Below are 16,247 nucleotides of genomic sequence, written 5' to 3'. Positions count from 1 at the left end.
CCCAATATCCCATATTTCAGATAAAATACTAGGGGTAAACATTTCTAATTTTGCATGGAGGATTCACCCAATAAACTGCTATAGAAAAGCGCGGTATGCTGCTTCTCACTACTGATAAAAGATTTTTGGTTAGTTTCATCTCTGCTTTTCGAGCCTTGATATTCTCCGTCTGCTCCTCTTGTTCCATATTATCTTCACATGCCAAATCTTTTAACTTCTCATACTTCACTTGCGAATCCTCTTCAGGTGGCCAGTGTCTTATGTCACCATCATCCTCTAGTATTGCATCTGACCAGTCTTGGCCATCTTGATAAGGAGGAGACGAGACTGGTGTCTTCGAATCTACATGCTCGAATTTGCCTTCATCATAAGGATGCCGCAGAGAAACTCTAATGTTATCCCTTAGCTCTTGGACACCAGACCGATATGACACTTCCTCCCCGAGGATCCTCAGTCTCTTGACATGGTTCTCCATTGAGAATGCGATGCAGACATTTTAAGTACAGTTCTGACGAGTGCCCACATCTCCTTACCGAAGACGATTACGGTAATATTCCATTCAACGTCAAGAAATAAACTCTGCGGTATCAAACGAATAAAGGTACTCCTCAAAAACATCTTCTAGCCTTATAGGTTCTGAACTGCCAACAGCAGATACAGCAACAGACTGTACCAGATCGGGATCAACCACCCTCCTGCATTTGTCCAAGACTTCAAAACTCTCAATTAGAACATGTGGGCCTATCCTGACTTGGCCTACTTTGCAATTTTTACAAAGTTCGTGACAATTCGCCCATGTGTCACGATATTTGCAAGTTGGGTCTGGTAGGAAATTTTTCTCAATCTTAAATAAACCACATCTGTCACCATCCCAACCCATCACATACAAATTCCTTCCATAAAGAAATAGTGTCAGCCTTCTGTCATCGTATTCAAATGTCAAATGAAAGGTACCCTCAGCAGGAGTGGTAAATACTTCAGCTCCTGGCCCAAAGTGGGGAGACAGGTCAACCACCTTACTGTTTGCTTGGCACCATGCTCGAGCTTTTCTAATAGTTATTTTGAAGCTATGTTGGGTTGCTTGCAAATCATCCTGGTTTAAAATAACTCTACCAGTATTTTCAGGTTAGTTTTGATCACGTGGCTCTTTCTTCCTTTTGCAGTTACTAATAAAAGGTGTATTCTGAATTGATCTCATAGTACTATCAGATCAATTCACAATACACCTTACATTAGTAATTGCAAAACGAAGAAAGAGCCACGTGATCAGAACTATCCTGAAAATACTGCTAGAGTTATTTTAATCAGTATGATTTGCAAACAACCCAACATAGCTTCAAAATAGCTATTAAAAAGATCGAGCATGGTGCCAAGCAAACAGCAAGGTGGTTGACCTGTCTCCCCACTTTGGGCCAAGAGCTGAAGTATTTACCACTCCTGCTGAGGGTACCTTTCATTTGACATTTGATTAATGATGAGAGAAGGCTGACACTATTCCTTTCTGTAAAGAATTTGTATGTGATGGGTTGGGATGGTGACAGATGTGATTCATTTGAGATTGAGAAGAATTTCCTACCAGACCCAAGTTGCAAATATCGTGACACAGGGGCGAATTGTAACGAACTTTGTAAAAATTATAAAGTAGTCCAAGTCAGGATAGGCCCAGATGTTCTAATTGAGAGTTTTGAAGTCTTGGACAAATGTAGGGGGGTGGTTGATCCCAGTCTGGTACAGTCGGTTGCTGTATTTGCTGTTGGCAGTTCAGAACCTATAAGGCTAGAAGATATATTTTTGAGGAGTACCTTTATTCGTTTGATACCCGCAGAGTTTATTTCTTGACGTTGCATGAAATATTACCGTCATCGTCTTCGGCAAGGAGATATGGGCACTCGTCAGGACTATACTTGAAATGTCTGCATCGCATTCTCAATGGAGAACCATGTCAAGAGATTGAGGATCCTCGGTGAGGAAGGATCATATCGGTCAGGTGTCTAGGAGTTAAAGCATAACATTAGAGTTCCTCTGCGGGATCCTTATGATGAAAGCAAATTCGAGCATGAAGATCCGAAGACACCAGCCTCGTCTCCTCCTTATCAAGATGGCCAAGACTAGTCACATGCAGTACTGGAGGATGATGGTGACATAAGACAATGGCCACCTGAAGAGGATTCGCAACTGAAGTATGAGGAGTTAAAAGATTTGGCATGTGAAGACAATATGGAACAAGAGGAGCAGACGGAGGATATCAAGGCTCGAAAAGCAGAGATGAACCTAACCAAAGATCTTTTATCAGTAGTGAGAAGCAGCATACCGCGCTTTTCTATAGCAGTTTATTGGGTGAATCCTCCATGCAAAATTAGAAATGTTTAACCCTAATAGTTTATCTGAAATATGGGATATTGGGTGAAATACCTATTATTTATTACTGGATTTTTATCCTATATGATCATTAAGAGGGCCAGTCCTGAACTTAAAAATGAGACATTTTCCTTTAGAAGTTTATATTTTTTTTGTTTAATGAAATACCTATTGATTAATGAGTTTATGGATATTCTGAAACACACAAATGTGATTTCTCCATTATTTATCATTTCTTTATTTAAGGTTCTAAGCATGAATCACGCTAACAAATTCGTCAATGTCATCCAATTATTTTTAAGAATTCTTCACTTTTCTTTATATTTTACTAGTCTGTGTGACTCATGTTTCTATCAGTTTCCTCCAGGTGACAAGTACTGTGAGATCAATTCACAATACACCTTACATTAGCAATTGTAAAAAGAAGAAAGAGCCACGTGATCAAAACTACCCTGGAAATACTGCTAGAGTTATACTAAACCAGGATGATTTGCGAGCAACCCAACATAGCTTCAAAATAGCTATTAGAAAAGCTCGAACATGGTGCCAAGCAAACAGCAAGGTGGTTGACCTCTCTCCCCACTTTGAGCCAGGAGCTGAAGTATTTACCACTCCTGCTGAGGGTACCTTTCATTTGACATTTGAATATGATGACAGAAGGCTGACACTATTCTTTTCTGCAAGGAATTTACATATGATGGGTTGGGATGGTGACAGATGTGGTTTATTTGAGATTGAGAAGAATTTTCTACCAGACCCAACTTGCAAATATCGTGACACAAGGGCGAATTGTCATGAACTTTGTAAAAATTGCAAAGTAGGCCAAGTCAGGATAGGTCCAGATGTTCTAATTGAGAGTTTTGAAGTCTTGGACAAATGTAGGGTGGTGGTTGATCGCGGTCTGGTACAGTCTGTTGCTGTATTTGCTGTTGGCAGTTCAGAACCTATAAGGCTAGAAGATGTTTTTGAGGAGTACCTTTATTCGTCTGACACCCGCAGGGTTTATTTATTGACGTTGGATGGAATATTACCGTTATCGTCTTCGGTAAGGAGATATGGGCACTCGTCAGGACTGTACTTGAAATGTCTGCATCGCATTCTCAATGGAGAACCATGTCAAGAGATTGAGGATCCTCGGGGAGGAAGGATCATATCGGTCTGGTGTCCAGGAGATAAAGCATAACATTAGAGTTTCTCTGTGGGATCCTTATGATGAAAGCAAATTCGAGCATGAAGATCCGAAGACACCAGCCTCGTCTCCTCCTTATCAAGATGGCCAAGACTGGTCAGATGCAGTACTGGAGGATGATGGTGACATAAGACACTGGCCACCTGAAGTGAATTCGCAACTGAAATATGAGAAGTCAAAAGATTTGGCATGTGAAGACAATATGGAGCAAGAGGAGCAGACGGAAGATATCAAGGCTCGAAAAGCAGAGATGAACCTAACCAAAGATCTTTTATCAGTAGTGAGAAGCAGCATACCGCGCTTTTCTATAGCAGTTTATTGGGTGAATCCTCCGTACCAAATCAGGAATGTTTACCCCTAGTAGTTTATCTGAAATATGGGATATTAGGTGAAATACCTATTGTTTGTTACTAGATTTTTGTTCTGTGTGATCATTGAGAGGGCTAGTCCCGAACTTAAAAATGAGACATTTTCCTTTAGGAGTTTATATTTTTTGTTTAATGAAATACATATTGGTTAATGAGTTTTTGATATTCTGAAACACACAAATTCGTCAATGTCACCCAATTGTTTTTGAGAATTCTTTACTTTTCTTTACATTTTACTAGTCTGTTTGACTCATGTTGCTCTCATTTTCCTCCAGGTGACAAGTACTATAAGATCAATTCACAATACACCTTACATTAATAATTGCAAAAAGAAGAAAGAGCCACGTGATCAAAACTACCCTGGAAATACTGCTAGATTTATTCTAAACCAGGATGATTTGCGAGCAACCCAATATAGCTTGAAAATAGCTATTAGAAAAGCTCGAGCATGGTGCCGAGCAAACAGCAAGGTGGTTGACCAGAAGTACTTATCACTCCTACTGAGGGTACCTTTCATTTGACATTTGAATAAGATGACAGAAGGCTGACATTATTCCTTTATAGATGGAATTTGTATGTGATGGGTTGGGATGGTGACAGATGTGGTTTATTTGAGATTGAGAAGAATTTTCTACCAGACCCAATTTGCAAATATCGTGACACAGGAGCAAATTTGATATTTCTAAAAATGGCCAGGTAGCAAGGCAGGATAGGCCCAGATGTTCTAATTGAGAGTTTTGAAGTCTTGGACAAATGCAGGGGGTGGTTGATCCCGATCTGGTACAGTCTGTTGCTGTATTTGCTGTTAGCAGTTCAGAACCTATAAGGCTAGAAGATGTTTTTGAGGAGTACCTTTATTCGTTTGATACTTGCAGAGTTTATTTGTTGACGTTGGACGGAAGATTGCCGTTACCACCAGTTGATACCTTGTACACGTAAAATATTTGTCTCCAACTGACTCACTCGCACTGCTCCAGAACACGACACACCAAAACACCACATCGCATTACTCCAGTGTACAGTGCTGCCCGCACAACGCGCTCGCAGGGAGCCGCCAGCGAGCCATGGATCAACTGCATCTTGCCGCGCCGGCCGCCACGGCGTCGCTGTCGCCGTCGCAGGGCGCCGGGAGGGCGCTCGACGCATACAAGATGGCGCTGGCCACGGCGGTATCGGCCGCCGCGTACGCCGTGATGGCGCGCAGCTCTGCGCGGGAGCTGCTCCCCGACGAGCTCCGAGCCGCGGTGCGGTGGTGCACGGCGGCCGCGAACGCCCGGTTTGGCCGCGGCGACAGGGAGCGCCACACCGTCGTCATCCGCCGCCAGTTCGACACCGGGTACGGCAAGAACCACCTCTTCGACGCGGCGCACGCGTACCTGGCCACCCGGATCGACCCGCGCGCCAAGCGCCGGCTCTGCATCGCACGCTCCCGTGCCACGAAGCTCAACAGCGGCGGCAGGTGGAGCACACTCCTATGCATGGAGCCCGGGGGTCCATCGTCGACGTTTTCGACGGCGTCGAGTTCACGTGGACCTCCGTCGAGACCGACGGCGACGACAAGAAGAAGGGCAAGGGCGGCGGCGGCGGCTCCCCACGGGAGTCCCTCGAGCTCAGCTTCGACGCCGAGCACACCGACATGGCGCTAGAGCGGTACGTGCCCTTCGTCATGTCCACGGCGGAGGAGCTGCAGATGCGGGACCGCGCGCTGCGGATCTTCATGAACGAGGGCCGGTCGTGGCACGGCATCAACCACCACCACCCGGCCACGTTCGACACGCTCGCCATGGACCCGGTGCTCGAGGACTCTGTCATCGCCGACCTCGATAGGTTCCTCAAGCGCAGGGACTACTACCGCCGCATCGGCAAGGCATGGAAGCGCGGGTACCTGCTCTACGGCCACCCGGCATTGGCAAGTCAAGCCTCGTCGCCGCCATGGCCAACTACCTCCGCTTCAACCTCTACAGCCTCGACCTCTCCGAGGTGCGCCTCAACTCGTCGCTGCACAAGCTGCTCATCCACATGCCCAACAAGTCGATCCTCGTCATCGAGGACATCGACTGTTGCTTCGACGCCACCGCGTCGAGGAAAGACGCCAAGGCGCCGGAGCTGGTCGAGGAACTGGACCCCGGCTACACATCCGACTCGTCAGACGATAGCTGGCCGATGAACACGCACTGGCAGGGAGCAACTCCGCCGAAGGTTCTCACTCTGTCCGGGCTGCTCAACTTCATCAACGGGCTGTGGTCGACGTGCGACGAGCAGAGAATCATCGTCTTCACCACCAACTGTAGGGACCGCCTCGACCCGGCGCTGCTCCGGCCGGGCCGGATGGACATGCACATCTACATGGGTTACTGCGGCTAGGAGGACGCTACAAGGAACTACTTCCTCGTCGACGATCACGAGCTGTTCCCGGAGATCCAGGCGCTGCTCTCGGCGGTGGACGTGACGCCGGCCGAGGTGTCAGAGATGCTACTGAGGAGCGAGGATGTCGACGTGGCGCTCCGGGGGCTCAAGGAATTCCTTCAGGAGAAGAGACGGTAGACAAGGAAAGAAGCAGGGTACAAGAAGGTCGCGGCAGAAGATTACCGTTACCACCAGTTGATACCTTGTACACGTAAAATATTTGTCTCCAGCTGACTCACTCGGCACTCACCGGGACGTAAAACTTGTTACCACCAGTTGATACCCTGTACACGTAAAATATCAACACGATTGCACTGCAAATGAATAAAAGATGAGCAGCATAGTGCCGTCAACTGTCAAGACAGAAGGCTAGGACAACTGAAAACTAATGTGTAAGGATAACATGACAGGAATGCGTAGTCAAATTTTTGCAACCTTGTTCAGCACTTCATGTACAGCGGGTAAATCTTTTAAAGAGTTGGAACTCAAGAACTAAATAACTCATGTTGTTTAGAGCAGATGGGGACTGTTTGCATGGTTGGTGCTACTCTATTATGCTTTAAAAGACAACTGAAAACTGAAAAAGGAGTTCCCCAAGTCACAGATAGAGACATATCAATGTAAAGCTGAATAGTATGTAGCAACTTCCAAGCCATAGTCATTGTAGCTGCGAAAGCAGTATAAACTGGAATTTTCTACAAACGGTGCGCTGGCGAGTGTTTTTCAGTAGGTTCAGACAATCAGTATATAGTCTGACCTTAAAAAAGAATTATGTAAACAATGAAACTAAAATGGATTGCACTGATGTCAAAAGAGCGGCGACACTTTTTTGTAAAAGAGAGCGTATTCATATATCCATGTGAAGCACCAGGTTGCAATGCACTCAAGTCTCAATTAAACACCAGCAGAAAACTGCACAAGAAGCCATCATTTTTTTTACTGAGGATTAGCTTATTATGTATTGGGTTACATTAGTTTGGCTACAACAAACCGAACATATTTGTGCACCACATAGACAAACAAAATTTACTTACTGAGCTAACATGTGGCCCAAATCATGTACCATATAGAAATTAGAATACATATAAAAGAACTTGGTGCAACAAGCTCATGCCCATACACGAGAGAGATTTGAACAAACCTGATAGCAGCAATAATTCCAGCGGGCATTATCTTTCTTGTTTTGACATATCTTACTCCCATGACAACAGTTAATACCACAGCACAAACTGTTCAAAAAAAAACAAGGTTATAAGATGAATACTGAGTCTGATGAATACTGAGTCTGAGACAGCGTAGAAGCCTCCATATAGGAAATCCCAAAAGAGCAGTCCCTCAGATTAATGTTAGTGTCAAGAACATGGAAATGGACAGAACTTCTCTTTAAACACAAGCAATCAGCTTAGAGCATAGACTACCAAAGCAACGATATGGAACTAGCATGACACGTTATTGGAGTGATCAATCAAATTCGCAGGAGTGTTTAATTCAGTGAAAATGGGGATGATAGTAGCATGCTTGCATTTGGAGATTAGCACTTCAAACTCCACCGCTACCTGTATCTAGACAATCAATTAGTTTAGGAGCTAAAAAACTGGTGCGTTTGGGAGGATAATGCACTGTCGACATCCCATCATCTGCAAGATGCTCGCTCCACCATTCTTCTGAACAATCTACAGTCTGCTTTTCATCATTCCAACCACGTCCAGTGGCAGCATTTTTTAACTCCAATAAAATAGTATAACTTCTTTTGAGAGCATCCCATTTATTCTTGAGTTGCAAATGTTCTAGTTTCCGACCAGTTTTATGTTCAAACTTTTCTGCAACATTCTTCCATCCGACTCTATTCAAATGACCTAATGGCCTATGCCCAGCATTAACCTCACGCATGCATATGTCACAGAACTGCTTCACATTTTCCTTATCCCACACCGCCTTCTCAGCCATACTAGTGTCAATAAAAAGAATGATCAAAAATATTCATAATTTACATCTCATTAGGTCTGAAATTCTAGAAAAACCTAGCAAGGTTGCATCAACATGGGCACACTAACACACGTATGCAACTATGCATGACAACTGTAACTTATATATGGCATCCATGATAATGCTACAAGCCTGCAGATATGCATAATGTTTTCTTTTGCAAGCCAAATGTGTGATTTAGACTTCAGATTGTTGCTTTTATCTAGTGCTAGTCTTGTCTTCACAAGAATCACAAGGTAGGTTACCAATTGAATCAAACACAGAAAGTAAAGCTTAGGAACTAGATGTGTAAACAGAAAAGCTAAGCAATCAATTAGTTCATAACATGCTGGAAAGATCACACAGCTAAGAATAAAAAGGTGACCTTCTAATCTAAGATTGATCAGTTGACAGAACAGAAAAATGCTAGATGCCATGAATAATTGAATAGTCTGTCTAATAAGAAGAGATAATGTTTGTGCATCCTACTACTTTTGCTTACTACAAGTTTACAACAAATAGATTTGAAAGATAAGTGCATACTGGAATACTGGACAATTGTTCTCAACTTTGTGACATGGATTCCAAGGGCAAAAGCAAGAATCTGATAACAAAATATCAAGGTTGCCAAATGAATATGCAGTTAATAACACAAAGCTGTCTGTGCATGCATACAAATATTGGTAACACAGAAACATTTAAGTAAAATGAGAAACAGAATTGTATAAGAATTTTCCATGCTTCATGACTGCTGATGCGTCCAATGACTACAAAGTACTGCGAAGAAAGCATGATACTTATACTTGATTAAGAGTAACTTTGTGAGAAAATAACTAACATTCTCTCTACAGAACACCATGAGTTTCAACTTTTAGTACAACGAAATACAGATACCGGACTTTTATCAAAAGATTCCATAGTACATGTTAACTTGCACTAGTAACCACTACACATAAAAAGAAAAGAGACAAGACAGTACAATAATAGCAGATGCATATGCATCGTTTGTAAACACAAGCAATATCGCTCATATCAAACCAAGCATAACTGGTACCAGGGATTTTTGCATTACGAGAAGTAAATCAGATGTAGCCCAGGAGGCACACGAAAATGAGCACAGGCACAAATTATTCAACACAACGGTGGAGCAGCATTTGTTCCACCGCATACGACGATGGTTGCCCCAAAAATGAGTACTAGAAAATCCTTCTCTACCGGCCAAATCCTACGAAAGTCAACTACGGGAACAGTCGAAAGCGCCTCCCTTTCACACCAATCCCACCAAATTTCCTCCTAAAAAACGAGCCAGTCTCCATCAAATCCACCACGCCCGGCGGAATCAGCAGGAGGAACGGCCTAAAAACCTCTCCTTTCCGCGTGAACCAAACGGAAAACACTCAAGAACGACAAAACCCGAAGAATCGCCAGGGGAGGAGCACGGATCCGCGCGGCACGCACCTCGGGAGCTCGAGCTGACGACTGCGGGGACGCCGCGGCGGGAGCCTGGGCCCAGGCCGAGCCCGAGCTTGCGCTAGATCCGGATCGGAGGAGTGGGCGAGGGGCGGGCGCGGCACGAGGACGGGGGGGGGTGTGGGCACGAGGTCGGGGTGGGGGCGGCGGCGGGAGCTCGGCGGCGTCGGGGGGCGCGGCGGGCGGCGCGGCTGCGGGCGGCGCGGCAGTGGGCGCGGCGGCTTGGGCGCGGCGGGGCCGGCCCGGGGGGCGGCGGGCGGCGGGCGGCGGCGGGGGGCGCGTCGGGGGGCGGCGGCCGGCGGCGGGGGGCGCGTCGGGGGGCCGCGGGCGGCGGCCGGGGGCGCGGCAGGGGGGCGCCGGCGTGGAGAGCCGCCCGAGCCCTGTCTTCTTCGCTGAGCACGCGCGGTCGGGAGAAGACCAGGCCGCGCGTTCAGACTTCACTGCTCCAACGAGCATGTGTCTCTACAGTAGGATACCTGGATTTAATTTGCAAGAAAGAACGCGCCGAAAATGATGTTTTTAAAAAAAATGTATTCTGATCTGATGAAGTTTGCGCTAGAGTGTGCGAGTCGGGAACGAGCTGGGCGCCGGCAACCCCCGGTCCGCCGCGTTCTCCGCGTGGATGGTCACCGCGGTGCCGGCGTTCATGTCGGCCGCAGCCGGCCTCGTCACTTTCCTGCTCAGGGACAAGCTCAGCCACGTCTTCACCGGCGGCGAGGCCGTCTCGCGCGCAGTCGCCGACCTGTGCCCCTTGCTCGTCGGCGCCATTGTGCTCCGCGGGGTCCAGCCCGTGTTGTCAGGTGAGCCTGGATTCTACCTGAGATTATTTCTGAATTCTGAATGATGATCTGGTGGTAACTGGTACGCAATTTGTTTTTTGATTGAACTAATGAAGGTGTTGCCGTTGGCTGTGGCCTGTGGGTGGCAAGCAACGGTCGCGTACATCAACATTGGATGCTACTACCTCATCGTCATACCCCTGGGCGTGCTCCTTGGATTCAAGTTTGACTTTGGCGTCAAGGTACACTGCTTCAGTCCATCGGAGATTACAAGCTCGCCGTCCATTTCCAGTTGACCTCTTGGTTCTGACTTCCGAGCTCTGGAGTCAACTGGGAAACGGCTCTGGGTGCTTGTCCGTAAGCCATCTGCAAGTCTGAAAACGGATCCTGCGTTGCAGGGATTGTGGGGAGGCATGATTGGGGGCACCCTCATGCAAACACTTATTCTGATCTGGATCACGTTCAGGACTGATGGGAACAGGGAGGTAAAAGCCACCTCTGGTTATCATCATATTCCTCGGTAGCCACTCGCTTCACTGACAGACAATATTGCTGACAGATGATCCTCAAATCTACCTCACATGCCGACTGCCGAGCCACATCTAAGTTATGCGCCGATGCGCTATTTTAGGGCAATTATTCCATCCATTGCCTGCTTGATTGTGTGGCCGTTTTATTTTGTTCAATTAGTCTTCTCTGAGTCCTGCACAACAAAAATGGAAGTTTTTAACTTGTAATTTTATCTGCCCTTTTTTTTCTGAATGTAGGTCGAAGAAGCGAGGAAAAGATTAGACAAGTGGGGCGACACAAGGCAGCCTCTTCTTGCAAACAAAGGAGTGATTGGTGATGTCAGGAGTGGATGGAGAGTCAACATGCTGCTGCAAGTTGATCCAATTCTGCAATGATAGACCACTCAAAAGAAAATTCAGTAATGCACTAATGTGCAGTTCAGTCAGTTTCATATGAGGTCATACTATTTCAGAACCGGCACACTATTCCTCCTCACCCTATGGGTCATGATACCCTTTTGAGGCACCGACCAGAATGCTTTATTATTTCTTGCAACAATCATTACAAAGAAATATGACAACCTGCCTTAATGAATAAGTACTAGAATGAACCGACTTCGCTTCAGTTACTAAAATCATCTCTTTCTTTTCCCCTAAAAGAAGCAGGTACTAAATTGTTTAGTCTATGAACATCTTGGCAAGGTGTGGCTCTGAACCAAACGTGCTGTGTCTATCTCTGATCTGATCTCCAGTACTTTTTTGGAGCCATCCCATCAGCCACTGCTAACTGCAATTATTGACCACAAGAATCGGTAATGCACTAATGCATGTTTCAGTCAATTTCATATGAGATCATGCATCATGCTATTTCAGAACACACAAGCTAATCCTTTGCCGTCACCTAATGATTCTAATTGGAGGCACAAGTTGCGATGCTTTGCTACTCCTTTGGTACAATTATTACCAAGAATAAGGCAAGTGGCCTTACTGAAAGCTACACTAGAATGAAGCCATCGCGATTACTGAAATTGTTTAGTCCATGAACCCTAGCATTGCCCTGCAGGCAGCAGACCTGGTTGGATTTAGAAATTCTGAAGTATGCAGGAGGCAACAACCGAAGAGACAAATAATGGACTCCAGGCCTTATCTTGCCTCATCCTTTGATACATGAAGGAGCCATGAGTTCAGATGATAAATTCAGCACAAATTCGTCAACAGAAAAATGGAGCTGTTTCAACTGGAAAAATGGCATGTGGTAGCATTCAGGAGAAGTTTTCTTCGACGACCTGATCAGGCGTTCACCACTATGTGCATATCTTATGGAACCTCGTGGCCGTGCTGTGCTTGCTGGAAACAAATTCTTTTCTGCAAGGCTGGATATTGCAGTGAGACGATATGACAAAAATTCAGGCCCGAGACGGCAGGGTTTCAGATGAAAATGTTGAGCTGAAGACTGCGTGTCTGCAACAGTACGACAAGATTGAGAAGCTGTGAGAAACTCTATATTTCATCCTACTATTAACTCGTTATGCATTCATCGAACCAACTCACCTCAAAAACTAGCACAAGATCGAGGAGGAGGCGAAAGCATTCATGACAAACAACATAGAATCAGCTGATAAGGATGACATGAAAGAAAATACTTACCCGGGTTTTTCTAACATTTTGACCTGCTTGAATTTAGTAAGGGGAATCATGCCTCATCTGGCTCTTTCAGTGACCTCACAGGTCACGAGTGCCGGCAGGGGCGACATGTTTAGGTGATAATGGAGGTCAGAAACTGACCTTTTTGGCCTTTGGGCGATGCATCAGAGCCAATAGTTCCCAGGCGCGAAGCGAGACATCTAGTGCAGGCCTGCCTGGACCGGATGCGGTTTGCCTCTGACGATCGCCATTGTTTATGCCCTCATCATCAGTTGACTTGCATCGGAGCACAGCCTTGAGTAGTCCTTGACATGTGTTGATTAGCGGCAACGGGAATCTCTGAGGAGACCAGTTCGGAAAGGACCTCTCCGGTTGGTTGAGATTCTGATGAGAAGCTGAAAAAAAAGTAGTTTTTTTTTAATTAAAGAAGTACTGTATTCTGGGAAGTGCTTATTTGCTTGGAGAGGGAGAAGACAACTCAGTTTGTGTCTCAGCCAATCCAGTGACGAAGTTTGAAGATGGCGAGTACTACTGATATATGTATCTCAAACCAGAACCAGGGGCGAACCTTATGGTTAACTTGGGCTGGAATTGTTTCGATTTAAAACTCGTCGCTGTTAAGTTTCAGGCTTCAGGGGCACATGGAACGGGAGCACATAATCCTCGCGGTCACACTAGCACCGTGGTACCTCACAGGTCCGGACTTGATGTTTAAATGCCATAAGAAATTTGGAATCCATGGATGGGAGTACCCTGTTTCTGTTTGAAGGGAGAAAGGGACAGACAGCTACGCTTCACTGTTTGAGATCAGATGGGAGCGCAAAATTCCCCGAGTACCCGAAATCGCATTCAGAGCTCATAATCTGTTCGTCATGTATAGAACCAATGAATCTAAAGTGCTCTTATTCTCTTGGACGAGAGAGACGGAGAGAGATACCGAGATGTGACTCAAGTTTCCTATAGGAATGATGTGACCATGTCGTCCATCGTTTTTGGGCAATCTGTCATGAGCTTGGAAAAAAAATGCAAAATGGTTCTAGAGAAAATAAATAAATAAACTCGGAGATGCAAGCATTAAACAATGTTTATGAACATTGACACGGCCTGTCCAACTAATACCCTCATGATCTCATCAATAATTCCAAAAAATATAGGCGAGCGCCAGCCTGCAGGAGCCCTACCAATTACCGAGCACCAGCCTATATAGCAGGCGCGCACGTCCCAGGACAGACGGGTAGCGGCAAGAAGCTCACACAAAGAAGCCTCCTCCTGATCTCCTCCTCATCCTCCTCGTCGCGCCATCGTCGTCGTTGCTGTCTAGCCACAACGCGGCGTCGGTCGCGAAGATGCTGCTGCTGAGGGCGTCGACGCCGTTCTCGTACGCCAAGGTGGAGAAGGTGGACGCGGAGGAGGCGCGGCACCTCAGGGCGCAGTACCTGATCCACAAGGTGCTGGAGGAGAAGAGCCCCGCGGCGCGGTTCCGGCCGCCGGCGCTGGCGCGGGTGAGGACCAGGATTGGCGTGCGGCTGAAGAAGGTGAGGCTCGCCATCCGGAGCGTCAGGGTGCGGGCGTGCCGGACCCTGCAGAGGCACCTCAGGAACCTGAGGAGGCTCATCGCGCTCGGAGGTCAGCAGGGATCAGGGGAGCCCGCAGGGTCGCCTTCTTGATGCCTCGCTTTCCGGGGAAAGAAAAAGAAGGAAAGTTGCCATGTTTTTTTGTTTTTGTTTTTGTTTTTGGTGTTCTCGTGTGGATCAAAGCAATGGCTAATAACATCTGAGCTTTGCTGAGAGGTTTGGGATCACAATTTGTATCAGTTTAATTAGGTGGTGGAAGGAATCATATACATACGGAATGTGTAATAGTAGTAGAAATCAAACAATGCCCCTGTTTCAGGTTTTGCATTTTCATGCCTTGCTGTGTTCTGGAATCCTGCTCTGCCAGTTCTGCAGAAGCCAGATATTTCTTTTTATTCTCCACTAGTTTCTTTCCTTTTTACATAGATTTTGCTAGTTTCTGCCGCATTGTACCTTGTTCTTACTAGATGTTTTCCATTGATCCAGCATTCCAGCAACGTCTGTATCCAGCCGTCCTCATTTTCTGGATCTGCCGGGTTTTTTTTTTGTTCCTGCACTCTGCAGTATGGTTTGTTTGATCCATGCTGATCTGGAGCAAGATTGACATGATCGATTAAAAAACACTCATCTTACCTGTTCCTCTTGTATACATGCAACTCTGAATCTTCAATCAGATACTTGCGTACAAATCTCACTTCTGCGTCTTGTATTTCAAAAAAAAAAGTGCTATGTTCATGCATTTTGTGTTTCTTCCTTCCATCTTCTGGAAGTTGGTTAAACAATACTACAAATCCACAATGAGAGAAGCAAAATTAGAGGTCACACTTACCTTGACAAATACCTACTACCCAATGGATTGGAGCACGTTTCCTGTTGAGAGCAAAAGAAAGAGTGTGATCGGTTGTTTATGGTAGATGAGAAAGTAGATTTCTGGTCTAACTCCCCCCATTTTCTCGGCCTTGAACAGCTGAGCACACAGTAAACGTTTTGAAGCTAAGCAACTCGTGTTCTCCCCAGAGTCAACTACTGATCATCATAAACAAGCAGCCGAAAAAGTCACGCTTAGCTTAACATCAAATAAAGGGCACCCATGCCATTTGATGGATGAGATTATTAGAGCATGTGGCCTGTCTAGTGCAACATGAAAGGAGAGTGAGCAGTTGTTTATGGTAGAGGAGAAAGCAGATTCGTGGTCCAACCCATGCTGAATCGCTGACCATTTGGCGTAGAATAGCTGAACACACAATGATTATCATGTTGAATCCAAGCAAGCAACTGGTATTTCGCCCACGGCAGCTACTAATAAATGATAAAAATGACCTCATCATCAGCTTCGCAAGGAAAATGCAGACCGTACTGAAAAGAAAATCGATGGAAAGTTCAAGTCTGAATGAAACGCTTGGCAGAACCTGTTTAAAAAAAAAGCGTTTCAACTGAAAGTTTACAAACTAAGCTACTCGTGTCTCACACTCGGTCAAGGGCATCTACCAGAAACAGTCTGACTGTCGGAAACTTCAAGCTTTTGATCAAAGGCTCGACATGAACGCGTCTTTTTTTTCTAAAGATGCTATTTGAACTGAAAATCCAAAAGGTAACGATCAAAAAAAATATAAGAAGAACGCTCGGCTCAATCTGAAAGTAAATTATGCAGCCAGGGTTGAACGCATCGTTGACAAACGGCACCGCAAGGCGTCAAGCTCACGGCCGGGGCGGCCATTCATTCTCACGCAGAAACGGCCGAAGCCGGATGGCGTCAGCGGCGTCTTCCTCCGGCACTAAACAAGGTGATCATCTCGACAATCACACGCCGCCATGGACGGTTTTAGAGGTCAGCAGCGCGGCGATGTCTGGTGGAGATTGGTGGTCGTCTCGTCTGTCATCAAAGCGGAAAGCTTTGTTTAAATAAAACAGCCCAAACTTGAAGCTAATTTTCTTTTCAAGGAGGAAAACACTGGAAGCATATGATTCTTCTTCTTTTTTGGGTT

General features: G+C 45.9%; 2 protein-coding genes and 2 pseudogenes across 2 annotated transcripts; all 4 read left to right on the top strand.

Annotated features, from left to right (window-relative positions):
- The first annotated feature begins 3,461 nt into the window (after positions 1-3,461).
- On the top strand, positions 3,462-4,870 carry LOC112881239 (annotated as a pseudogene).
- A 106-nt stretch (positions 4,871-4,976) lies between these two features.
- LOC112882543 lies at positions 4,977-6,481 on the top strand (annotated as a pseudogene).
- Positions 6,482-10,004: 3,523 nt separating this feature from the next.
- On the top strand, positions 10,005-11,570 carry LOC112883177 (protein DETOXIFICATION 40-like). Its single transcript, XM_025948433.1, has 5 exons — positions 10,005-10,223; positions 10,318-10,556; positions 10,652-10,777; positions 10,934-11,020; positions 11,303-11,570. The coding sequence occupies exons 1-5, from the start codon at positions 10,211-10,213 to the stop codon at positions 11,438-11,440; spliced, it is 603 nt and encodes a 200-aa protein (XP_025804218.1). The 5' UTR covers positions 10,005-10,210; the 3' UTR covers positions 11,441-11,570.
- A 2,245-nt stretch (positions 11,571-13,815) lies between these two features.
- On the top strand, positions 13,816-14,664 carry LOC112882701. The gene has a single exon (XM_025947817.1). It carries the CDS (start codon positions 14,035-14,037, stop codon positions 14,353-14,355), a length of 321 nt encoding a protein of 106 aa, XP_025803602.1. The 5' UTR covers positions 13,816-14,034; the 3' UTR covers positions 14,356-14,664.
- Positions 14,665-16,247: the final 1,583 nt, after the last annotated feature.

Source organism: Panicum hallii, chromosome 2, assembly GCF_002211085.1.
Source record: "Panicum hallii strain FIL2 chromosome 2, PHallii_v3.1, whole genome shotgun sequence".
NCBI classification, from domain to species: domain Eukaryota; kingdom Viridiplantae; phylum Streptophyta; class Magnoliopsida; order Poales; family Poaceae; genus Panicum; species Panicum hallii.
The sequence above is the reverse complement of the archived record's forward strand: the minus strand, read 5'-3'. Positions and strand labels throughout refer to the sequence as shown.

What these genes read in the sequence shown, in the direction of transcription:
- LOC112882701 (XM_025947817.1), top strand. Translation starts at nt 14,035, where the DNA reads ATGCTGCTGCTGAGGGCGTCGACGCCGTTCTCGTACGCCAAGGTGGAG.
- LOC112883177 (XM_025948433.1), top strand. An exon ending in GGTCCAGCCCGTGTTGTCAG is followed by an intron (nt 10,557 to 10,651) that starts GTGAGCCTGGAT and finishes GAACTAATGAAG; the next exon opens with GTGTTGCCGTTGGCTGTGGC. An exon ending in AGTTTGACTTTGGCGTCAAG is followed by an intron (nt 10,778 to 10,933) that starts GTACACTGCTTC and finishes CCTGCGTTGCAG; the next exon opens with GGATTGTGGGGAGGCATGAT.